This window comes from Prionailurus viverrinus, chromosome B1, assembly GCF_022837055.1.
Source record: "Prionailurus viverrinus isolate Anna chromosome B1, UM_Priviv_1.0, whole genome shotgun sequence".
Taxonomy (NCBI): Eukaryota; Metazoa; Chordata; class Mammalia; order Carnivora; family Felidae; genus Prionailurus; species Prionailurus viverrinus.
This window is the reverse complement of record NC_062564.1, coordinates 96189900-96216001: the sequence shown is the minus strand read 5'-3', so window position 1 is coordinate 96216001 and position 26102 is coordinate 96189900. Positions and strand designations below refer to the sequence as shown.

The 26102-nt window shown below is 37.3% G+C and overlaps 1 protein-coding gene across 7 annotated transcripts in view; it reads right to left on the bottom strand.

Moving 5' to 3' along the window:
* The window catches only part of SCLT1 (sodium channel and clathrin linker 1), a 257508-nt gene that overhangs the window by 50177 nt on the left and 181229 nt on the right, over positions 1-26102 (bottom strand). For 3 of the 7 annotated variants that reach the window (XM_047855219.1, XM_047855218.1, XM_047855221.1), the window contains one exon: positions 1954-2030. The exons of the other annotated variants lie outside the window; for them this stretch is intronic. Coding sequence is in view for 1 of the 3 variants with exons in the window: in XM_047855221.1 (XP_047711177.1) it covers positions 2027-2030 (4 nt within the window). In the remaining 2 variants the exon portion in view is untranslated. The remainder of the gene's footprint in view (positions 1-1953; positions 2031-26102) is intronic. 7 annotated transcript variants of the gene reach the window in all.

Below are 26102 nucleotides of genomic sequence, written 5' to 3'. Positions count from 1 at the left end.
GTCTTAAACATTTATTTATTTTTGAAGGAGAGACAGAGCATGAGCGGATGAGGGGCAGAGAGAGAGGGAGACACAGAATCAGAAGCAGGCTCCAGGCTCTGAGCTGTTAGCACAGAGCCCGATGTGGGGCTTGAACTCACGAGCTGTGAGATCATGACCTGAGCCAAAGTCAGACGCTTAACTGAGTGAGCCACCCAGGTGCCCCCACATTTTTATAATTTTATAGAAATTATCATATAACCTAGAAATATTTAACTTAAGCATAATTATTCCTTTTTAAAAAGATATCTAAAGAAGTATGACTAAAAATTCAAAGCATGTAAAAAATGTAACCTATTTATTTTTGATTTACTTTTTTTAATGTTTTATTTTATTTTTTGAGAGAGAGAGAGACAGAGCATGATCAGGGGAGGGGCAAAGAGAGAGGGAGACACAGAATCCAAAAGAAGCTCCAGGCTCTGAGCTGTCAGCACACAACCCGATGTGCAACTTGAACCCATGAATGTGAGATCATGACCTGAGCTGAAGTCGGACACTCAATCAACTGGGCCACCCAGGTGCCCCGATAACGATTATTTCTAAGTAATCTTTCTCAATCTATTCAACCTACCCAGAATGCCAAAGACCATGGGGCTTTTAACATTTATTAAAAATAAGTGATGAATCACTAAATTCTACTCCTGAAATTATAACACTGTATGTTAAAACTCGGATTTAAATAAAATTAAACAATTAAAAAACCACAAAGTTTTACATAAAAAAAAATAAAAAATAAAATTTATTAAAAACAGTGCTCTAATCATGCGACAAAGACCAGATTGTCACAAAAGCAGGAGAGGTGATGGCTGAAAAAAATCTGTTTTTTGTTTGTTTTTTTGTTCCTGTCTTTAATAAGAACATCCAAAGAAGGGTTCTTTCCATATGTATTTATGTTAAGTTTATTAAAAACTGCTACACTGAACTAGGATGGCAGAAGGAAAAGTAGTGACAATAATCAATATCCATTTGAACTTGAAAGGATAAGATCATGATAAAAATTGAAAAGGATGTTGAAAATATCTCAAGGATAGTCAAGGACTGGCAATTCAGGGATACTAAGGCACTTAAAAAACTAAAAATCTGAGTATAAAATATTTCTAATCTAATAATAATATACATTTGCTTGATGTTTTATAGTTTGACACTGTGATATTTATACTATTTCCGAAATAACCTTAGCAAACTAATATAGCTTTTATGCTTATCAATGATAAAATTGCGGCTTGGAAAAATTGGTTTATGCATAATCACACATTTGTGGGGCAGAACTTGGATGTGAATTTAGCGTGTTAGCTTTTTATATACTGCAACTGACTCCTACATTAAGATCTTAAGTCCGTCACTCATGTTTAGGAGAAAATTTTTGAGGTCTCTAAAAACTGGTATTTCATTAGTTCATTGTTTAAGGTCACTGATAAATATATGGGTCTAAGCTTATATTTTTCAATATCTAAAAGGCTGTCAAATTAAGAGTTATGTATAAAAGATGGAGATCACTCAGGGAAACCATACACAGTCCTCTTAAGATTCTATGTAAACTGGAAATAAAATGAACACAATGCCTTCAGTTATGTGCTGAATGGATGATTTGGAAAGTTCACATTAATTCTGAAACATTACTTAAGAAGCTTTGAGAACAATTTAAGTTCTTAGTAATGACATACAAACTGAGTTTGATATAAATTCAAATTGATAGAAATGGTAAAAGAAATAAAAAATTAATTGACTAAAACTAGAGATCAAATTGCTAAAAACCTGGTAGCAGAGTAAACTTCCATTAGTATAGATATTTATAGTCTGACTCCCCAACTAGAATGTAGTGTCTCCAATGGCAGGGCAATATTTGACCACTGATTAAAACTGATGTTATAAGCTATTTTTAAAAATATTACATAAGAAAAACAATAATCTTACCCATTTTTGGTGTCAAGTGATGGTATTATTCTCTTGATTTTGAAGGAAATAATTCTATTTCCTTTCTTTCCTTTTATCTAAGAGGTAAAAAAAAATCACTAAATTATTAGAAATTTGGTAGCCTTAACTTACTTAGGGTTTGGAAGGTTGTTTACCAAAACCTAGTTTTTAAGCCTGGACAGGGAAGAGGGTAAGCTTTGAAACTGAAAAGAATCCTAGTTATATTTACTGAATTCAAGGTACAACTGGAGTCAAGACACAAACTGTTTAACTAAGCTAACGTAATTTCTTGATTACCTAATGTAATCTGCTGAGCATATCCGACCATGGTGCACCAGCACTGGTGAAAAGTCTAAAGAATTTACAAACAAAGATTTTATTTAAGTAGCAATATTCCTTAGAAGACTGGTTGTTTAGTTTTAAATCGCTTATTCCATGAATTATTTCTATTTGTTTCTCTCTTAAGGGCAGTTAACCACTTCATGTTGCTATATTAGGTATTCTTTTTTTTATGGAAAATTGTTTTCAAAAAAGACTGTTTTTAGTTGAAAATTCAACAAAGAGGCAGTATAGCAAAGTGGCGATGAAATCTATGGGACAAATGAAGAATTTGACCTTATATTGGAGCAGGGGTAGTTTATGTCATTACAGCAGGGTGTATGGGAAAAGATGCACAGAGAAATATAAATGCAGTAGAAGTTCTCTTCTGACTGCTTCTTTTTTCTCAGTGAAATAGGAATTGAGGTTACCAAATGAAACTGGTTATGGGGAGGAGATATAAAAGATTTGAAGAAGGATATGAGGGTATGAAATAGTCACCAAAAAGAGTGGAATATATAGAGGTTGCCTGGCAGCTTAAAGACCCCTTTTGCGATGATAAATTAATTAATATATATATATATTTTTAATGTTTCTTTATTCTTAAGACAGAGCATGAGCAGGGGAGGGGCAGAGAGAGAGGGAGACACAGAATCTGAAACAGGCTCCAGGCTCTGAGCTGTTAGCACAGAGCCCGACACGGGGCTCCAATTCACAAGCTGGGAGATCAAGACCTGAGCCGAAGTCGGACGCTTAACCGACTGAGCCACTCAGGCTCCCATAATTAATTAATATCTTTAATGTTTATTTATTTATTTATTTTGAGAGAGTGAGAGAGAGAGAGAGAGAGAGAGAGAGCGAGAGCGCAAGCGAGCACAGGCAGGGGAGGTGCAGAGAGAGAGTGGGAGAGAGAGAATCCTAAGCAGGTTCTGCACTGTCAATGCAGAGCCTGATGTGGGGCTAGAACCCACGAATGGTGAGATCACGACCTGAGCCAATATCAAGAATTGGACGCTTAACTGACTGGGCCACCCAGGTGCCTGATGATGAATTTAGAGTGAGATCACCAGCATGGCTGTGTGTTTTCCTCCAGCCACCTTAAGTTGAATGGGTGAAGGTACAGAAAGGACTGGGGATAACCAGGGCTTGTCTGGCAAAGGAAGAAGAGAAAACATCAGCAGAGTTCAAAATGATTATCCCTGCTGACTCTTTCTAAACTACATGGCAACTGATGGATGGGAGAAGATATCTCCAAATGACACATCAGATAAAGGATTAGTATTCAAAATGTATAAATAAATTATCAAAATAAACACCCCCAAACCAAATAATCCAGTGAAGAAATGGGCAAAAGACATGAACAGACACATTTCCAAAGAAGACATCCAGACAGCTAACAGACACATGAAAAGATGCTGAGCATCACTCATCATCAGGGAAATACAAATCAAAACCACAATGAGATACCACCTCACACCTATGAGAATGGCTAAAGTTAACAACTCAGGCAACAACAAATGTTAGCGAGAATGTGGAGAAAGGAAAACACTTTTGTACTGCTGGTGGGAATGCAAACTGGTGCAGCCACTGTTGGAGAACAGTATGGAGGTTCCCAAAAAATTAAAAATAGAACTACCTTATGATCCAGCAATTGCACTACTAGGTATTTATCCAAAGGATACAAAATGCTGATTCGAAGGGGCACATGCACCTCAATGTTTATAGCAGCACTATCAACAATAGCCAAATTATGGAAAGAGCCCAAATGTTCATTGACTAATGAATGGATAAAGAAGAGGTGGTATATATATAAACAATAGAGTATTACTTGGTGATCAAAATGAATGAATGAAATCTTGCCATTTGCAACAATGTAGATGGAACTAGAGTGTATTATGCTAAGCGAAATAAATCAGTCAGAAAAGATAGATATCATATGATTTCACTCATATGTGCAATTTAAGAAACAAAACAGATGAACATAGGGGGAGGGAAGGAAACATAAGAAGAAAACAAAAAATAAAGGGAGGCCAACCATAAAAGACCCTTAAATACAGAGAACAAATTGAGGGTTGCTGGAGCAGGGCTGGGTGGGGGGATGGGCTAAATGTGGATGGGCATTAAGGAGGCACTTGTTGGGATAAGCATTGGGTGTTAGGTGTAAGTGATGAATCGCTAAATTCTATTCCAGAAATCATTATTGCACTATATGTTAATTAACTTGGATTTAAATAAGATTAAAAAAAATAAAAAATAACTTAAGAAAAACTATATATTGAGGTTGCGGCAAGATGGCGGCTTAGGAGGACGCTGGGCTCACCGCACGTCCTGCTGATCACTTAGATTCCATCTACACCTGCCTAAATAACCCAGAAAACCGCCAGAGGATTAGCAGAACAGAGTCGCCGGAGCCAAACGCAGACGAGAGGCCCACGGAAGAGGGTAGGAAGGGCGGCGAGGCGGTGCGCGCTCCACGGACTGGCGGGAGGGAGCCGGGGCGGAGGGGCGGCTCGCCGGCCAAGCAGAGCCCCCGAGTCTGGCTTGCAAAAGCGGAGGGGCCGGGTGGACTGTGTTCCGACAGCAAGCGCGACTTAGCGTCTGGGAGGTCAGAAATTGACAGCTCTGCTCGGAAAGCGGGAAGGCTGGAGGACAAAGGGAGGGAGAGCTGCTGAGCCCCCTGACAACAGAGCTCAGTTTGGTGGGGAACAAAGGCGCTCGCCAGCGCCATTTCCCCCGCCCATCCCCCAGCCGAAATCCCAAAGGGAACCGGTTCCTGCCAGGGAACTTGCTCGCTCCGCGCAAACACCCAACTCTGCGCTTCTGCGGAGCCAAACCTCCGGCAGCGGATCTGACTCCCTCCCGCTGCCACAGGGCCCCTCCTGAAGTGGATCACCTAAGGAGAAGCGATCTAAGCCTGCCCCTCCTGCCCCCGAGCACCTTGCCTACCCACCCCAGCTAATACGCCAGATCCCCAGCATCACAAGCCTGGCAGGGTGCAAGTAGCCCAGACGAGCCACACCACCCCACAGTGAATCCCACCCCTAGGAGAGGGGAAGAGAAGGCACACACCAGTCTGACTGTGGCCCCAGCGGTGGGCTGGGGGCAGACATCAGGTCTGACTGCGGCCCCGCCCACCAACTCCAGGTATACACCACAGCACAGGGGAAGTGCCCTGCAGGTCCTCACCACGCCAGGGACTATCCAAAATGACCAAGCGGAAGAACTCCCCTCAGAAGAATCTCCAGGAAATAACAACAGCTAATGAGCTGATCAAAAAGGATTTAAATAATATAACAGAAAGTGAATTTAGAATAATAGTCATAAAATTAATCGCTGGGCTTGAAAACAGTATACAGGACAGCAGAGAATCTCTTGCTACAGAGATCAAGGGACTAAGGAACAGTCACGAGGAGCTGAAAAACGCTTTAAACGAAATGCATAACAAAATGGAAACCACCACAGCTCGGCTTGAAGAGGCAGAGGAGAGAATAGGTGAACTAGAAGATAAAGTTATGGAAAAAGAGGAAGCTGAGAAAAAGAGAGATAAAAAAATCCAGGAGTATGAGGGGAAAATTAGAGAATTAAGTGATACACTAAAAAGAAATAATATACGCATAATTGGTATCCCAGAGGAGGAAGAGAGAGGGAAAGGTGCTGAAGGGGTACTTGAAGAAATCATAGCTGAGAACTTCCCTGAACTGGGGAAGGAAAAAGGCATTGAAATCCAAGAGGCACAGAGAACTCCCTTCAGACGTAACTTGAATCGATCTTCTGCACGACATATCATAGTGAAACTGGCAAAATACAAGGATAAAGAGAAAATTCTGAAAGCAGCAAGGGGTAAACGTGCCCTCACATATAAAGGGAGACCTATAAGACTCGTGACTGATCTCTCTTTTGAAACTTGGCAGGCCAGAAAGAATTGGCACGAGATTTTCAGGGTGCTAGACAGAAAAAATATGCAGCCAAGAATCCTTTATCCAGCAAGTCTGTCATTTAGAATAGAAGGAGAGATAAAGGTCTTCCCAAACAAACAAAAACTGAAGGAATTTGTCACCACTAAACCAGCCCTACAAGAGATCCTAAGGGGGACCCTGTGAGACAAAGTCCCAGAGACATCACTATAAGCATAAAACATACAGACATCACAATGACTCTAAACCCGTATCTTTCTATAATAACACTGAATGTAAATGGATTAAATGCGCCAACCAAAAGACATAGGGTATCAGAATGGATAAAAAAACAAGACCCATCTATTTGCTGTCTACAAGAGACGCATTTTAGACCTGAGGACACCTTTAGATTGAGAGTGAGGGGATGGAGAACTATTTATCATGCGACTGGAAGCCAAAAGAAAGCTGGAGTAGCCATACTTATATCAGACAAACTAGACTTTAAATTAAAGGCTGTAACAAGAGATGAAGAAGGACATTATATAATAGTTACAGGGTCTATCCATCAGGAAGAGCTAACAATTATCAATGTCTATGCACCGAATAACGGAGCCCCCAAATATATAAAACAATTACTCATAAACATAAGCAACCTTATTGATAAGAATGTGGTAATTGCAGGGGACTTTAACACCCCACTTACAGAAATGGATAGATCAACTAGACACACGGTCAATAAAGAAACAAGGGCCCTGAATGAGACATTGGATGAGATGGACTTGACAGATATATTTAGAACTCTGCATCCCAAAGCAACAGAATATACTTTCTTCTCGAGTGCACATGGAACATTCTCCAAGATAGATCATATACTGGGTCACAAAACAGCCCTTCATAAGTTTACAAGAATTGAAATTATACCATGCTTACTTTCAGACCACAATGCCATGAAGCTTGAAATCAACCACAGGAAAAAGTCTGGAAAACCTCCAAAAGCATGGAGGTTAAAGAACACCCTACTAACGAATGAGTGGGTCAACCAGGCAATTAGAGAAGAAATTAAAAAATATATGGAAACAAACGAAAATGAAAATACAACAATCCAAACGCTTTGGGACGCAGCAAAGGCAGTCCTGAGAGGAAAATACATTGCAATCCAGGCCTATCTCAAGAAACAAGAAAAATCCCAAATACAAAATCTAACAGCACACCTAAAGGAACTAGAAGCAGAACAGCAAAGGCAGCCTAAGCCCAGCAGAAGAAGAGAAATAATAAAGATCAGAGCAGAAATAAACAATATAGAAACTAAAAAAACTGTAGAGCAGATCAACGAAACCAAGAGTTGGTTTTTTGAAAAAATAAACAAAATTGACAAACCTCTAGCCAGGCTTCTCAAAAAGAAAAGGGAGATGACCCAAATAGATAAAATCATGAATGAAAATGGAACTATTACAACCAATCCCTCAGAGATACAAACAATTATCAGGGAATACTATGAAAACTTATATGCCAACAAATTGGACAACCTGGAAGAAATGGACGAATTCCTGAACACCCACACGCTTCCAAAACTCAATCAGGAGGAAATAGAAAGCTTGAACCGACCCATAACCAGCGAAGAAATTGAATCGGTTATCAAAAATCTCCCAACAAATAAGAGTCCAGGACCAGATGGCTTCCCAGGGGAGTTCTACCAGACGTTTAAAGCAGAGATAATACCTATCCTTCTCAAGCTATTCCAAGAAATAGAAAGGGAAGGAAAACTTCCAGACTCATTCTATGAAGCCAGTATTACTTTGATTCCTAAACCAGACAGAGACCCAGTAAAAAAAGAGAACTACAGGCCAATATCCCTGATGAATATGGATGCAAAAATTCTCAATAAGATACTAGCAAATCGAATTCAACGGCATATAAAAAGAATTATTCACCATGATCAAGTGGGATTCATTCCTGGGATGCAGGGCTGGTTCAACATTCGCAAATCAATCAACGTGATACATCACATTAACAAAAAAAGAGAGAAGAACCATATGATCCTGTCAATCGATGCAGAAAAGGCCTTCGACAAAATCCAGCACCCTTTCTTAATAAAAACCCTTGAGAAAGTGGGGATAGAAGGAACATACTTAAAGATCATAAAAGCCATTTATGAAAAGCCCACAGCTAACATCATCCTCAACGGGGAAAAACTGAAAGCTTTTTCCCTGAGATCAGGAACACGACAAGGATGCCCACTCTCACCGCTGCTGTTTAACATAGTGCTGGAAGTTCTAGCATCAGCAATCAGACAACAAAAGGAAATCAAAGGCATCAAAATTGGCAAAGATGAAGTCAAGCTTTCGCTTTTTGCAGATGACATGATATTATACATGGAAAATCCGATAGACTCCACCAAAAGTCTGCTAGAACTGATACAGGAATTCAGCAAAGTTGCAGGCTACAAAATCAATGTACAGAAATCAGTTGCATTCTTATACACTAACAATGAAGCAACAGAAAGACAAATAAAGAAACTGATCCCATTCACAATTGCACCAAGAAGCATAAAATACCTAGGAATAAATCTAACCAAAGATGTAAAGGATCTGTATGCTGAAAACTATAGAAAGCTTCTGAAGGAAATTGAAGAAGATTTAAAGAAATGGAAAGACATTCCCTGCTCATGGATTGGAAAAATAAATATTGTCAAAATGTCAATACTACCCAAAGCTATCTACACATTCAATGCAATCCCAATCAAAATTGCACCAGCATTCTTCTCGAAACTAGAACAAGCCATCCTAAAATTCATATGGAACCACAAAAGGCCCCGAATAGCCAAAGGAATTTTGAAGAAGAAGACCAAAGCAGGAGGCATCACAATCCCAGACTTTAGCCTCTACTACAAAGCTGTCATCATCAAGACAGCATGGTATTGGCACCAAAACAGACACATAGACCAATGGAATAGAATAGAAACCCCAGAACTAGACCCACAAACGTATGGCCAACTCATCTTTGACAAAGCAGGAAAGAACATCCAATGGAAAAAAGACAGCCTCTTTAACAAATGGTGCTGGGAGAACTGGACAGCAACATGCAGAAGGTTGAAACTAGACCACTTTCTCACACCATTCACAAAAATAAACTCAAAATGGATAAAGGACCTAAATGTGAGACAGGAAACCATCAAAACCTTAGAGGAGAAAGCAGGAAAAGACCTCTCTGACCTCAGCCGTAGCAATCTCTTACTCGACACATCCCCAAAGGCAAGGGAATTAAAAGCAAAAGTGAATTACTGGGACCTTATGAAGATAAAAAGCTTCTGCACAGCAAAGGAAACAACCAACAAAACTAAAAGGCAACCAACGGAATGGGAAAAGATATTTGCAAATGACATATCGGACAAAGGGCTAGTATCCAAAATCTATAAAGAGCTCACCAAACTCCACACCCGAAAAACAAATAACCCAGTGAAGAAATGGGCAGAAAACATGAATAGACACTTCTCTAAAGAAGACATCCGGATGGCCAACAGACACATGAATAGATGTTCAGCGTCGCTCCTTATCAGGGAAATACAAATCAAAACCACACTCAGGTATCACCTCACGCTAGTCAGAGTGGCCAAAATGAACAAATCAGGAGACTATAGATGCTGGAGAGGATGTGGAGAAACGGGAACCCTCTTGCACTGTTGGTGGGAATGCAAATTGGTGCAGCCGCTCTGGAAAGCAGTGTGGAGGTTCCTCAGAAAATTAAAAATAGACCTACCCTATGACCCAGCAATAGCACTGCTAGGAATTTATCCAAGGGATACAGGAGCACTGATGCATAGGGCCACTTGTACCCCAATGTTCATAGCAGCACTCTCAACAATAGCCAAATTATGGAAAGAGCCTAAATGTCCATCCACTGATGAATGGATAAAGAAATTGTGGTTTATATACACAATGGAATATTACATGGCAATGAGAAAAAATGAAATATGGCCTTTTGTAGCAACGTGGATGGAACTGGAGAGTGTGATGCTAAGTGAAATAAGCCATACAGAGAAAGACAGATACCATATGGTCTCACTCTTATGTGGATCCTGAGAAACTTAACAGGAACCCATGGGGGAGGGGAAGGAAAAAAAAAAAAAAAGAGGTTAGAAAGGGAGAGAGCCAAAGCATAAGAGACTGTTAAAAACTGAGAACAAACTGAGGGTTGATGGGGGGTGGGAGGGAGGAGAGGGTGGGTGATGGGTATTGAGGAGGGCACCTTTTGGGATGAGCACTGGGTGTTGTATGGAAACCAATTTGTCAATAAATTTCAGAAAAAAAAATAAATAAATAAATAAAAAAAAAAAAAAAGAAAAACTATATTCCCTTCTAAAAATATATATACTACCTATTCCCTTTTTCTGCTTTACATTTCTCTTCAGTCCTTATCATTCTCTACCACACTGTATACTTAATTTCTCTTGTTTACTATCTTTATTAGAATGAAAACTCCAGGAAGGCAAGGATTTTTTGTCTGTCTAGTTCACTGCTATTGTCTTTTAAAAGCACATCTTCTTGCTGGATAATGGCAAAGCAGTTTCACCCCCTCACTCTCCACCAATGCCCTGTAGTTTCACAGAGAGAACTGACTGGCTGGCTTATTAGCTAGGAGCTATTTTTAAAGGACTAGGTGCTTTGGATATAACTTTTATTTTTAAAACTGGTAATATTAACTTATTCTTATTAAAATAAAGGAACCTTAAGGTGATGGAGGTTTCTCTAAAATTTTCTTAAGTAGAAGAGAGTAATATAAAGTGGAAAGTGATAGAAATGATATTGGAATACTATAAGGGCCCGATGAGAAAATCTCTGTAGCCACCTTCTTCCTAACTGGTTAGGAAGGGGTGGGAGAAGAAAATGAATTAACATTTATAAGAGGCATCTCTGGCATAGTGTGGAAAATGGATTAGAGGGAAGACAAGTTTAGGGTTCCAGAAATCAATCGGAAAGCTGTTGCAGTAATCCAGGTAAGGAGATGAGGGTGGCCTGAACTAAGGAGTGAGATAAAGGCAAATATCTTTGAAAAACATTAAGGAGGGAAGATCAGCCAGACTCAGTAATTGTGAAGGTACAGGAAAGGAGGTAGAAGGAGAGGGGTCAGGGCAATTTGCTCTTCTGGTCATTCTATGGACCACATCAATGTTGTTTTCAAGATTCTGATGATTGGAAACCACTGGACTACTTCCCATAGTATTTGAATTTTAGCTAAAAACACGACAAAAGCATATGAAAAACAAATAGTTTCCAGTATTCAAAAGATTAAGTTATGGTGGTATGATGACAGGCAGCAGGATTGAGATTTTTTTGACACACTGGACTCATTCCATGAAACTTTTTTTTTTTTTTTTGAGAGAGAGGGGAGAGAGAGAGAGAGAGAGAGAGAGAGAGAGAGAGAGAGAGAGAGAGAAGATGTGTACAAATAGGGGAGGGGCAGAGGAAGAGAAAGACAGTCCCAAGCAGGCTCTGTGCCCATCGTGGAGCCCAAAGTGAGGCTTGTTCTCATGACCATGACATCATGACCTGAGCTGAAATCAAGAGTTGGACACTTAACTAACTGAGCCACTTACATGCCCTCAGGAAACTCCTTTAAATCAGTCATATATGGAGCTACCTATTCTGCTTGCTCATAAAGCTGGCATTGCATCTCAGATTTCAGGTGGAAGGGATTCTTCTTTGGTCTTATACTACTGGCTGGTAAAAACTCCTTTAAAAAAAATCACACTTCAGGGGCGCCTGGGTGGCGCAGTCGGTTAGGCGTCCGACTTCAGCCAGGTCACGATCTCGCGGTCCGTGAGTTCGAGCCCCGCGTCGGGCTCTGGGCTGATGGCTCGGAGCCTGGAGCCTGTTTCCGATTCTGTGTCTCCCTCTCTCTCTCTGCCCCTTCCCCGTTCATGCTCTGTCTCTCTCTGTCCCCAAAATAAATAAACGTTGAAAAAAAAAAAAAAATTAAAAAAAAAAAAAAAAAAAAAAAAAGAAGGCAAAAGCTACCTATTTAAAAAAAAAAAAAAAAATCACACTTCAGTAATTCAACTAAATCACCTATAAATGTTGTACATAATACTTAACAAATGCCCAGCACTATGCTATGGACTTTATGTTTACATAAATATTTATGCTTATATATGCATATTCATTCAATAAATATTATGTGCCAATAACTACTGATGTGTTGGTGCCTATGGATACACATGCTTACTTCACAGAGGTTTGTAATATATGACCAATGTGTACTTGAAATTTTAGAACAGGAGTTCAAACATGAGTTCAAACAATTGGATAAATAATCCTAGCCACATTATTTTGTGTGATATTTTATCCTCTGAAAGTACGATCTTGATTATGAGCAGTACTAATTTTAACTTATTTCACTCACTCCTGGTGCCTTCATCTTGGACTATGTATTCCTTTATCATCGACAGTTTTCATAATAATTATTAGAATGAATACCATTTAAAAAACTTTATGAGATAAGAAAAAACTTCACCATAGGCTGTGGTATAATTATGGCAATTTATGTTTCTTAGTTTCTTGAATAGTGGCGGCACATTATACTTTATCATGTTTCACAAAGTTCAATTGCATTTCAAAAACTAAAATTCTGCATAAAGGATCAAAATTGAAAGGGGAATTTGTCCTAGAAAAGAAAAAATAATTGAAAAAAGATCAACTAGCTTTCATTCATTCGCTCAATAAATATGTTTTGAGTATCTTCTAGGGCTGGACACTCTTTTAGGGTCTAGGGATATAGTGGGGAACACAAGAGACAACTTACTTTATGCAGGGAGAAAGTAAAGATAAAAAGTATATTTTCTCCCTTCATGAGGGAGAAAGAAGATAAAAAGTATAAAGAAATAAATATAAAATGCAATTACTTTAAAAATTTTTTTAAATATTTTTTTTAAAATTTATTTATTTATTTTGAGATAGCATGAGCAGGAGAGGGGCAGAGAGATAGGGGGAGAGAGAGAATCCCAAGCAGGCTCCATGCTGTCAGCACAGAGCCTGATGCAGGGCTTGAACTCACAAACCGTGAGATCATGACCTGACCTGAAATCAAGAGTCGATGCTTAACTGACTGAGCCACTCAGGTGCCCCTTTAGATTTTTTTTAATGTTTGTTTGTATTTGAGAGAGACAGACAGAGTGCAAGCAGAGTAGGGGCAGAGAGTGAGAGAGGCAGAATCTGAAGCAGGCTTCAGGCTCTGAGCTGTCAGCACAGAGCCCAAAGTGGGGCTTGAACTCACAAGCCACGAGATCATGACCTGAGCCACAGTTGGATGCTTAACCAACTGAGCCACCCAGATGCCCCAAAATGCAGTAACTCTTAATGATGAACACTAAAAGGAGAAACAAAAAATGGGTAATGGGATATAGAAACTTCTTAAGAGCAGGGCCTGGTCTTATTCATCGCTGTGTTTCAATAGCAGCTAGCAGAATGCTTAGAAAAGAGTGGTCACTCACATGTTTTTTTTATATAAATTAAAGTGAGTTTTTAGGTATCTGCTTTTGTTTCTGAAAGTACCTGTATAAATCTGCAAACTGAAGTATTAGTCACTTTAAACTGGAATTCTGAACTTAATTCTGAACTTAATAAAGTGTAGAGACAGCCAAGATGTAAATAATCTTGCTGAACACTTTTAAAGGTGTCCTAAAACCCTGAATCTGAACAAATTTGGATATTTTCAGGTAGGTTTACCAATAAAAAAAAGCAACTATATAAAATATTAATGTGCTTATATTCTTGCAGAGTTTATATCATTTTAATAATCTACATGTAATTTTTAATACAAAGATAATAGTAAACCAAATTGATTTATTCATTACTTTTTTTTCTGAGAACTATGGGAAAAATCAAGTGTAATGAGACCCACAAAGAAGTGGCACTGCCTTTCTCTTAAGCCTGATGCAAAATATCTGTCAAGTGACAAAAGCTTTTTGGGTAGATTTATAGTGTCTAATTATCAAAGCATACTGACTGAAGAAAAAGCTATTATGTTAGAAAATGCAATGTTAAATCTTTACAGGACATCCTCCGCATGGGAAGTCTCTCACTAAGCAAGAAGTATAGTTACAAATTATGCTACATTTTTCAAGATGTTTTTAAGATCTCAGCTAACATGACAGGTACTTTTTATCTTTCAACACCGTGATATAAATAAATTCAAAGTTAGGCACTTCTGTCCTATTAAAATCTGTCCTTATATCCTAGGCTTATGACTCTATACTATTAGTTGCTTCAAGGTATAATATAGTTGTTTTTAAATGTTGTCTTGACTCAATTTTGAGGCCCTAGCAAGAGGTCTGTTTTTTTTTTTTTTCCTTGTACAGCCGATTAAATGCACACTCCCAACCACTTTGGTTATGTGGCTCTCATACTCTGGACCACTGTACATCTGCCTTAACTGCCCCAGGGCGAGGTATCAGGCAACCAGAGCCCACTGAAATCATTCAAATTATACAATCCTAACCCTACTTACCCTGCCTTATTCCTTCCACCGGAAAATACAATAAAGGGACTTGCCCACTGTTACCCCTACTTCCTCTGCCTTGTGACCCTTCAGTGGCCCTCTGTGGTGTGCTGTGTTTGCCCCAGGAAACTGTGATTATAAGAATTTATAAAATTCTTTCCTTTGTCTCTTAATCTGCTTCTGCCCTTGCTATATCTCACTCAAAGTAATTTGGTTACAACACAGAGGCACACAATGTATTTCTTTTAGTTAAGACATAAGACTAATATCAATTGCTAATGTTTATTAAAGAAGTAATATGTTCTATAAGCGCAACACTGGTTCTAAAGACCCTGAGGCTAATTCCCTGTAATACTTTGAATTGATTTATTTTGTAGCTACAGTCCATTTCAACTTCCAGGATGCTGTAATCGACCAGACACATGTAAACTCTGTACAAGACAAAAGTTATCTAAAGATTTTCACCAAGACATATCAATCACTGTGCTAAATGAGGTGGCTATTTTTAAAGAGATGTATATGCTTAGATCCAGTAAAAGCACACCAGGGCATTCAGATTAATCAACCCATGAAAAACTCTACAACACTTTAAAAGCATTAAAGAGATGAAAATATAGCAAAAAGTCCCAAGATAGTTACTGAATGGAAGTTTGTAATGAGAAAAAGAAGCAGAATACTGGAACAGCAATGCTTCCTATGCCCCAGAAGGCATTTACAATAGCCCATATTTAGGATCTCGTTCTTTCATGAGGGGGTGTGGTAGAGAAACCTTTTCCAATACTGATACTCTTTCAGGATAAAGGTGAAACATATCTTCATCCATGTCCTTCCTTGTAAAGTCATAGAACTATAGAGAAGCTACTTTGGTCATAAGCAAAACAGGAGAAGAAAAGAAAAAAGAAATATTCCTGTGAAGTTGTGGCCACAGACCAGCTATCTTACAGATTTACCTCAAAGAACAAATACCTAGGGTAGTCCAGAAAGCCTAACTGTATGGTCAAGTGCTCAAAACCAGAAGTGCTCTAAGGCACCCAGAAGCAGCAAAGGCAAAGCCTGTCTAGGTAACCCCATAACAAAAATTTTCCAGTGCAATTACTAACAAGCAGATAGAGCAACCATACAACATGAATAGAACCAGCAGAAACAAACCTGTCTCATATTGAATTTATTAGATGTGGTCTTTCAAATAATGTTTACTATTTTAAAAGAAAAGCATGGCAAACTTGGAAATGTCAGCAAGGAGGCTTTAAGAATGTAAAATGGCAGATATGACCAAGTTAAATAGAACTTCTAGTAACAAAAAACCCTTAAGATAAAAACTCAGTGGACATATACAGAAGGCTGAACATAAAGAGAACATAAAATATTAGACTTGAAGAAACTGTCTGAATATAGCACAGTGAAAGAAAAAGATGGAAATAGAGACACAGTAATGTAGTATGGGAGAGAGAGAACTGAACAAAGGCAATATTTGTTTTGTTTTAAAAACCAACCTTATTGAAATGTAATTATGGAAAATAAATGTAGTCATTTTGAGTGTAGGGTTTGGTAAGGTCTGACAAATGCATATAGTCACATAACTACAATCACAGTTAATACACAGAATATGTCCATCACCCCAAAATATTCCCTCATGACCCCATGTAGTCATTGTCCCAACTCTAACCCCAGCCCTACGCATCCACTAAACTGTTCTCATTACAGATTAAAATTATCGTTCTCAGAATTTCATATAAATGTGATCATACAGTGTGCACTCTTCTTTGGCTTTTGTTTCAGCTCACTTTTGACAATCATCCATGTTGTTGCATTTATCAGTAGTTTGTCCCTTTTTATCGCTGAGTATTTATCCACACAACTCTTGATGAACATTTGGGTTTTTTTTTCCCATTTTTGGTTATCATAAATAAAGCATCTACAAAGACTTGTGCACAAGTTTTTTTGTGTGTGAATCTGTTTTCATTTCTCTTGGTTAAATATTTATGAGTCCAACTGCATGATAATATAGTAAGTACATATTTAACTTTGTAGTAAACTGCCAAACTGTTATTATCGTTATTGACCAGTAAGATTTTTTTAAAATACTCCGGGGGCACCTGGGTGGCTCAGTCGGTTAAGCATCCAATTTCAGCTCAGGTCATGATCTCACGGTCTGTGAGTTGGAGCCCCGTGTTGGGCTCTGTGCTGACAGCTCGGAGCCTGGAGCCTGCTTCAGATTCTGTGTCTCCCTCTCTCTCTCTCTGCCCCTCCCCCGTTCATGCTCTCTGTCTCAAAAATAAATAAAAATAAACATTAAAAAAAATAAAGTACTCTGAGTACAAGTTCTTTGTCAGTTATACTATTTGCAAATCTTTTCTCACAGTCTTATTTTGATTTTCTTAAATGGTGATTTTTGAAGAGAAGTTAATACAATGTAGTCCAATTTATCAATTTTTTAAATGATTTGTTCTTCTTGTGTCCTATATAAGAAATTTTTGCTTACTACAGATTTTTTTCATGTTTCTTCTAGAATTTTTGTTGTTTTCCTTTTATGTAAGACTATGATTCATTTCAAGTTACTTTTGTATATTGTGTAATGTAATGGTGTGGCAGGTAGCCTCTAAAATGGCTCCCAATTTCTGTACCTTCTGGTATTCAGACCCCCACATTCAAAGGGGGTGCTATACACAATAACTTGATTCTAATTAATGGAAAAAGGTAAAAGTGAGGAGATGTCACTGAAAGATTAGATTAAAAAAGACAACAACTTTTGCTTTCCCTTCTCTTCTTTCTTCCTTTCTTTGCCTCTTTCTTTCTCAGCTCTCACTCTGAGGGAAGCAAGCAGTCATGTTGTGAGTACACATACAAAGAGGCTCACGAGGCAAGGAACTGATGTCTCCTGCCAACAACAATTAATACTTGAGGACTGCCATGGCTTTAAAGTGAACTTGGTTGTGAATCCTCCCCTTTGGAGCCTTGAGATGCCTGCAGTTTCATCACAGATCCTGAGTCAGAGGCATTCTGATTCAGATAAGCCTGGACTCCTGACCCAAAAAAACTGTGGAATAATAAATGTTGTTCTAAGCCACTAAGTTTTGAAGTAATTTGTTATAACAAATTACTAATACAAATTAGTAATAGATAACTAATACAAAGGTTTTTTTTTTTAATCAAATATGGAAAACTTTTGACTATTATTTCTTAAAATACCCCTAACTGTCACCCCCACACTTTACCCTGCTTGATATTGTCCCTCTGGTCACTGAGGCTGTCTTTGTTTTTGTCTTTTTTTCTCATTATGCTTCATTTTTGGGTAATTTTCTTTTCTGTCTTCAAGTTCTCTGATCTTTTTTCCTGCAGTGTATAATTTTTTGTTAATCCCATCCAGTAAATAAAGCAATTTCCAATTTTATAATTAGCATGCCCAAATTTTCATATGGTTCCTTTCTCATCATCTTCATGTATTTCTTTAAATCACTGGGCACATTTTTAACCACTAGTTCAAAGTTTAATTATGCCAAACCTCTGTCATTTCTGAGTGTGTTTCTATGCACTGCTTCTTTTTTTCTTGGTTATGGGTACTATTTTTTGCTTACCTGGTAATAAAAGTGTTGGATTTTTTCTGGCAGGCAATTAAATTACTTGAGAACATGCTAGATTATTTTGAGGCTTGGTTTTAAGTCTTGTCAAGGCAAATTTAGAATACCTTTTGTTCTAGGCTGGCTTAATTCTATTAATAAGGTAAAGTCATTCTGGAATCTTTACTGAAGGATTCTCCCCTCTGGCTGGGCAGAACTCTAATATCTCCTAGCCCTATGTGAGCTATTGATGTTTTTCAGCTTATAGCTCCTTAGTCATTGTTTGCCTAGCTTCTTTGAGTTTCATTCTATGTATGAGTAAGAAACACAAAGGGACTACTATGCAGATTTCTAAAGCTCTTTCTCTGTGTAGCTCTATCTTCTCTGGTTCTCTGCCTTGCAAATTTCAGTTACTCAGGCAGACTTGGAAGTGGCTGAGATGTACCCTCTCTGGACCATGGTCATGAAAGTACCTTGACACAGAAATCCAAGGTGAGTCTAGATTTTATCTTGTTTCTTGTCTCTCTTGTATCAGAAAAATAATTGTTTCAAATATTTTGTCCAGTTTTCTAGTTGTTTCTTGTGGGAAGTTAAGTCTGGCACCAGTTTCTCCATCATGGCAGGAAACAGAGATTTCCAGATGCCATATTTGAAAAGTTGACATCTGCCAATTTTCTGAACCAACACCAATCTACACTATCAAAAGGCACAAAATACAACAAATGAAATGACACCCATACTTAAGATACATCACAGTGAAAGGACAGAAAAACAAAACATTTAAATAGTCATAGGAAAAGAGATTACTTTCAAAGGAGTGATAAGTGAGGTGGCCAGATGTCTTCTATATAGAAATAACAGAAGTCAGAGGTAAACAGATTGTTTTTAATTTTCTGAAAGAAAATAGCAGTCAACTTGGAATTCTGTCAACCAGCCAAAATACTGCTCAAATAGGAACATAAAAAGTAGGAAAAATAGGGGCGCCCTGGGTGGCTCAGTCAGTTAAGTGTCTAACTTTGGCTCAGGTCATGATCTCACAGTTCATGATTTCGAGCCCAACTCTGGGCTCACTGCTGTCAGCACCGAAAACGCTTTGGATCCTCTGTCCCCCACCATCTCTCTCTCTGCCCTTCTCCTGCTCATAGTCTGTCTCTCAAAAAAAAAAAAAAAAAACAAAAAAAACCCAAACCATTAAAAACAAAAAAAAGTAGGAAAAGTAGTCCTAGCTGGAATGTTTGAGATATAAGAAGAAATGCAGAACAAAGAAGGTGGTAAATATATGGGCTAAATGAACTGTAATTATATAAAATAATTAGCAGTGTGAAATAAAAACACTACAAAGCAGACTTAAAAATTTGGCAACAATAACATATAAGTTGGGCCAGGGAAACAAATGGTGTTAATATGTTCCAAAGTTCTTGGATTATCTGGCTAGAGGAAAATGGCTTTGATTAACTTTAGACTTTCCTATGGTAAATATATATGGCATAATTTCTAGGGTAACAGACTTTAATTTCTAAAACTTAAGGGGAGAAGTGGAATGATTAAAAAAAATACCTAGTCAATAAAAAAAGATAAGAAAGGAAAGAAAAAGAAAGCAGAGATGATAAAAATAGGAAGTACTAAAATAAAACATAACAAATCTCAATATACTTTGGATTACACTGAGTATAAATGAACTAAATGGTCTAAAACAAAACTATATACTGTTTCTAAGAGACATACCTATGGAAAATAGAAGTAATTAACAAAAAGAGAGTATGTCCCCATATGTTTAGAAATTTAAAAATGTACTTATAAATAACACATGGATTGAAAGAAGAAATGAAAATCAGAAAATATTTTGAAGTAAATAAGAGTGAAAATACTAGATGTATCAAAACTTGTATGCTAAAGCTATGTCAGTGTCTGGGAGAAAATCAATAGCATTTAAGAAAATATATTCAAATGATGAAAAAACAAAAGGTGAAAATTTGTGAGATATGCTTCTATTTCAAGAAGACAGAAAAGGAACAGCAATTGAAAGCAAAGAAAGCAGAAGGAGCGAGGTAATAAAGAGAAAATATATAACAAATATAAAATAAAGAAGATTAAAAAATCAAAGCTTATTTACAGAGTAATGAAATTGACAATCCTCTGGTGGAATGATAAGGACAAAAGAGACTAGGTACAAATAATATCACTATCAACTGAGAACAAACTGAGGGTTGATGGGGGGTGGGAGGGAGGGGAGGGTAGGTGATGGGTATTGAAGAGGGCATCTTTTGGGATAAGCACTGGGTGTTGTGTGGAAACCAATTTGACAATAAATTTCATGCATTAAAAAAAAAATAATATCAGTATCAGTAATGCAATCATTACAGATGCTTCAGACATAAGATAAGAAGATATTATGAACAAATTTTATCCAAAATACTTGGAAATTCAGAAGACATGGAGGCATTTCTAGAAAAATATAATTTATCAAAACTGTTTCAGAGAAGAAAAAGAAAATTTGAAGAGTTTTTTTTAACTGTTCAATGGAATCAACAATCAAAGATATTCCTATAGAAATCCCAAAACAAAAACAACAGCAACAACTACACTCCAGGCCAAGACAGTGTCACTGGAGAGATCTACCAAATATTCAAAGAAAATAAACATTTCTAACATACAGTTTATGAGAAAACAAAAAAGCAATTTTTTGAGGCTGGCATAACTTTGATTCTACAAATTAACAATGAGAGTTGAAGAATGGAAAGCTTCAGGTCCATCTCTCTAGTGAACACAGATGAAAAAATACTAAACAAAATACCAGCAAGCCAAATCCAGAAATATATTAAGAAGAATGCATTTGGACTGTGTTAGTTTTATTATAGGAATATAAATTTGGTACACTAGCAAAATTGATCTATAAAATTTATCCCATTGATTATAAGAAAAAAATCAAATGATTACCTCAAACAATACAGAAAAATCTTTTATAAAATTCAATAGGATAAAAACTCAGAAAAATAAGAAAACTTCCTGAATCTAACAGAAGTTATCTCCCAACACAGAAAACATTATACACAAAGATGAAGACTGAAAGCTTTCCTTCTGAGATTGAAAAAAAGGAGAGGCTATTACTCTGATTCTGCACTGTAATGGAGATCTAACCAGTGTAATAGGTGAAAAAGGGAAATAAAATATATGATGACTGGAAATAAGTAAAAAAGTTGTGGTTTATATATACAATGGACTACTACTTGGCAATGAGAAAGAATGAAATATGGCCTTTTGTAGCAACGTGGATGGAACTGGAGAGTGTTATGCTAAGTGAAATAAGTCATACAGAGAAAGACAGATACCAACCATATGTTTTCACTCTTATGTGGATCCTGAGAAACTTAACAGAAGACCATGGGGGAGGGGAAGGGAAAAAAAAAAGTTACAGAGAGGGAAGGAGGCAAATCATAAGAAGACTCTTAAAAACTGAGAATAAACTCAGACTTGATGGGGGGGTGGGAGGGAGGGAAAAGTGGGTGATGGGCATTGAGGAGGGCATCTGTTGGGATGAGCACTGGGTGTTGTAAGGAATCCAATTTGACAATAAATTTCATATTAAAAAAACTGTTATATTCAGAGAGGATATAATTATACATAAACAAAATCCAACATACGCATTAATTTCTTAAATTATGTAGAAAACAAAATGTGCAGTTATGAACCAAAGTTGCAATAATACTGGCTTTTAGACGATCTGCCCCTTTTTTTTTTTTAATGTTTGTTTATTTTTGAGAGACAGAGACAGCGACAGAGCACAAGCGGGGAAGGCAGAGAGAGGAAGACAGAATCCAAAGCAGGCTCCAGGCTCCAAGCTGGCAGCAAGGAGTCTGATGCAGGGTTCAAACTCACGAGTCTCAAGATCATGGCCTGAGCTGAAGTCAGATGCCAACTGACTGAGCCACCCAGGCACCCCATAGACTAACTGCTTTTTAAAAAATCTATTACTCTTAAATCAGGTAGAAAACAAAGAGTAGAGTTATATTTTTCTCTAAAAAATTTTTTTAAGTGCTTATTTATTTTTGAGAGAGAGAGAGAGAGTGTGCAGGGGAGGAACAGAGAGAGAGGGAGACACAGAATCTGAAGCACATTGCAGGTTCTGAGCTGTCAGCACAGAGCTGGGTGTGGGGCTTGAACCCACAAACCTTGAGATCATGACCTAAGCCAAAGTCAGACACTTAACCTACTAAGCCACCCAGGTGCCCCTTGTTTTCTACATAATGTAGGAGCCTGATGCATTTTGAACAATTGTTTGTTTATGCTTTTGGACATAATGTACAAAGGTATAATTTTGTGACATCAACAACTAAAAGGAGTGGGGACAGAACTATAAAGGATCAGAATTTTTGTATGTTACTGAAGTTAAACTGGTATAAACCCAAATTAGTGTTACAACTTTAGGATGTTACATGTAATCCCTATGGTAATCTCTCTCTCTCTCTCTCTCTGTCTCTCTCTCTCTGTCTCTCTCTCTCTCTCTCTCTCTCTCTCTCACACACACACACACACACACACACACACACACACACACACACAGAATATACACAAAAGGAAATGAGAAAGGAACTTAAATGTTTCATTTAATTTTTTTTTTTAACATTTATTTATTTTTGAGACAGAGAGAAACAGAGCATGAACAGGGGAGGGGCAGAGAGAGAGGGAGACACAGAATCGGAAACAGGCTCCAGGCTCTGAGCTGTCAGCACAGAGCCCGATGCGGGGCTCGAACTCACGGACCGCCAGATCATGACCTGAGCCGAAGTCGGACGCTCAACCGACCAAGCCACCCAGGCGCCCCTTAAATGTTTCATTTTAAAAAATCAGCTAAACATAAAGACAGTAATGCAAGAAATGAAGGACAAAAAAGCTGTGAAGTATATAGAAAACAAATAGTAAAATGACAGAAGCAAGTGCCTCCTTATCTGCTAGCCTTAAAAGAGAAGGAGATTCTGGCATACCCTACAACATGGATGAGTCTTGGGGACTTTGTGTTGGGTGAAATAGGCCAGTCACAGGGGGACTGATACCTCTGATACCTATATGAGGTACTTAGGGTGGTAGTCAAGGTCACAGAGACAAAAGTGGAGTGGTTGTTGCCAGTGGCTGGAGGAGGGGGAAGAGGGCACTGGGGGAGTTTAATTTAATAGGTACAGAGTTTCCAATTTTCAAGATGAAAAGCAATTCTGGAGAAGGATGGGTGGTGATACATCATTCAGTACACTGAATACCACTGAAATGTATACTTAAAAATGGTTAAGATGGTAAACGTCATATGCATATTTTGCCACAATTAAACAATAGTTTAAGTGGAATCAATGCAAAGGTCCATCAACTGGTGAGCAGATAAAACAAAATATGGTATATATCCATACTACTGACTCATTGATAAAAATAAACACAATACTGATCTGTGATACAATTTGGATGAATCTGAAAGACATTATGCTAAGGGAAAGAAGTGCGATGCAAAAGAACATATGATGTGTGATTCCCTATACAGGAAATGCCCAGAACAGGCAAATCTAAAGAGACAGCAAGTAGATTATTGATTGTCAGAAATAGGAAGTTGGTACTGCCTGCAAATAGGCATGGGAGATTTTGTGGTTTGATGGAAATGTGCTGAAACCTGATTGAAGTGATGCTTGCACAACTCTGTAAAATTACTATAAATCACAGAATTGTATGCTTAATGGAGCGAGATATATGGTATGCAAATTATACCACAATAAAGCTGTTGAAAAACTCAAAGAATCTACAGTTTTTGTACTGAGCAAGGTTCCTGGTTAAAAAAAAATCAGTTATAAAAAGCATTTCTATTTCTGTATGCAAGCAAAGATCACAAAATAAAATCAGGGAAATACTATTTATATCATAAAATATCAATTACTAAAGTATACCAACTAAATCTAACAAAGATGTGTAAGACTTCTATAAAGAAATTAATACACTTTACTGAGGGTAGTAAAAAAGATGTAAACAAATGGAGAGATGCATGTCCAAAAGACTGGAATCTTTAAAACTTTAAATTATTTTAACTTGCTCCAAATTTACTTATAGACTCAATGTACTCCCAATCAAAATCTCATCACATTTCTTTATGGAATTTAAGAACACGATTTTAACATGAATAGGAAATGTCCATGGCCAAGAACAGACAAGAATTTTGAAAAATAGAACAAGAGGAGTGGTTCTATCAGATATCAAGTCACTTTTCTAATTTTGTATTTGTTTTCAAAAGTGTCTCCTAAAGCTATAATAAACAGCAATATGGTATCGACACAGGATTGGCAGACAAACAAATGAAACATAAGAAAGCTCAGAAACAGACACACACATACGAATACAAATTATGACAAAGGAGACTCTGCAAAATATTGAGGAAATGACAATTTTTTCATGAAAGGTTACAGGGATGAATGGCTACCACATGGAAAAAATGGACTTCTATCTTACCCTATACACAAAATCAATTTTAGAGTGAATAAAGACTTATCTGTGGAAGGTAAAACTATAAGACTTTTAGTAGTTAAGCTAAAAGAGAATCTTTAGAGGTCAGGATAGAAAGGGAGTTTTTAAAATAAGACACACAGTCATCATAAAACCAAAGAGATAAATATGACTCCATCAAAGTTAATAATTTCTGTTTATCAAAATGTGTAAGGAGATGGGGAAGAGAAAAATAGAAAGAAGGAAATGATAAGCCACAGAATAGGAGAAGATATTTTTGTTTTTGTTTTTTGGAGAAGATATTTGCAACATTTGAGAAAAAGTAAACAATAGAGAAATGGTTAAAAGGCTTGAAGAGACACTTCACAGAATAAAAGTTCACAAGGCCAATAAACGTAGATGTTCAACTTCAATAGAATTATGAGCTGCAAGTTAAAACTATAATGAGAAACCAATAATCATTACAGTCACACAATTTAACATATCTGACTTCACTGAGTGAAGCTGAGGACTATCAGAAATTCTTACGCTACTTGCAAAAATGTAAATAGTTACAATTATTTTGAGAAACAGTGAGGCCTTTCCTACTACGTTGAAAATATGCATTCCTTATGACTCAACAATTCCATTTTTAGGAATATGCTAGAAAGAGGGATGTCTAGGTATATCAGGATATTATAGAGTAATAATAAATTCATTATCCATTGTACTGCTAATGGGCATTTGCATTTCCATTTGGAGACAATTATGAAAAATGCTACTATAAGCATTCTTGTAGCAGCTATGTATACGATCTTAAAAGCTATGATTTATTTTTGCCTGGTTTCTTTCCTTCTCCCCCACACCCCAAATGGGCCAAACTGAAAGCTTTAGGAGAGATTAGTAATTCAGCAATGAACTGGATAATGAAACTCTTGAACAGAGAAGATCAAGTGAAAATCAACTCTATGGAAACAGTTAATTCCATAACATGATTAAAGAAGAACTCCCTGTGATATTTCTTTCTTGGATATCTATATTTTATCTTTTAGTGCCAAGATTTGTTGCATCTTAAAAAAAAGTAGCTGTATTTCATTATATAAACATTGCTATTATCATTAAAGATGTCATTTACTATTAATTTTTGGTTACCAATATCTTTATGTTCCAGCAAATATGTTCCTCCAAAAGTGTTATTCATTACTAAGCTTTGGATCTTTTCTGCTGCAGTGTATTTCTCACCTTCAATTCTCACACCAGATCAACATTTCTAAAATCTATTGTGATTTCCAATATTTGAAAACTATATTTTGGGTAGCCAAAGAAGCCTTTTATTATCTTGATTAAGCTCATTAGGAAGAGTGTTACCAAAAGATAGATGACTTTCCAGTCTAGTATCACCATGTTACTATTATCAGTATGTATTAAAGGCACT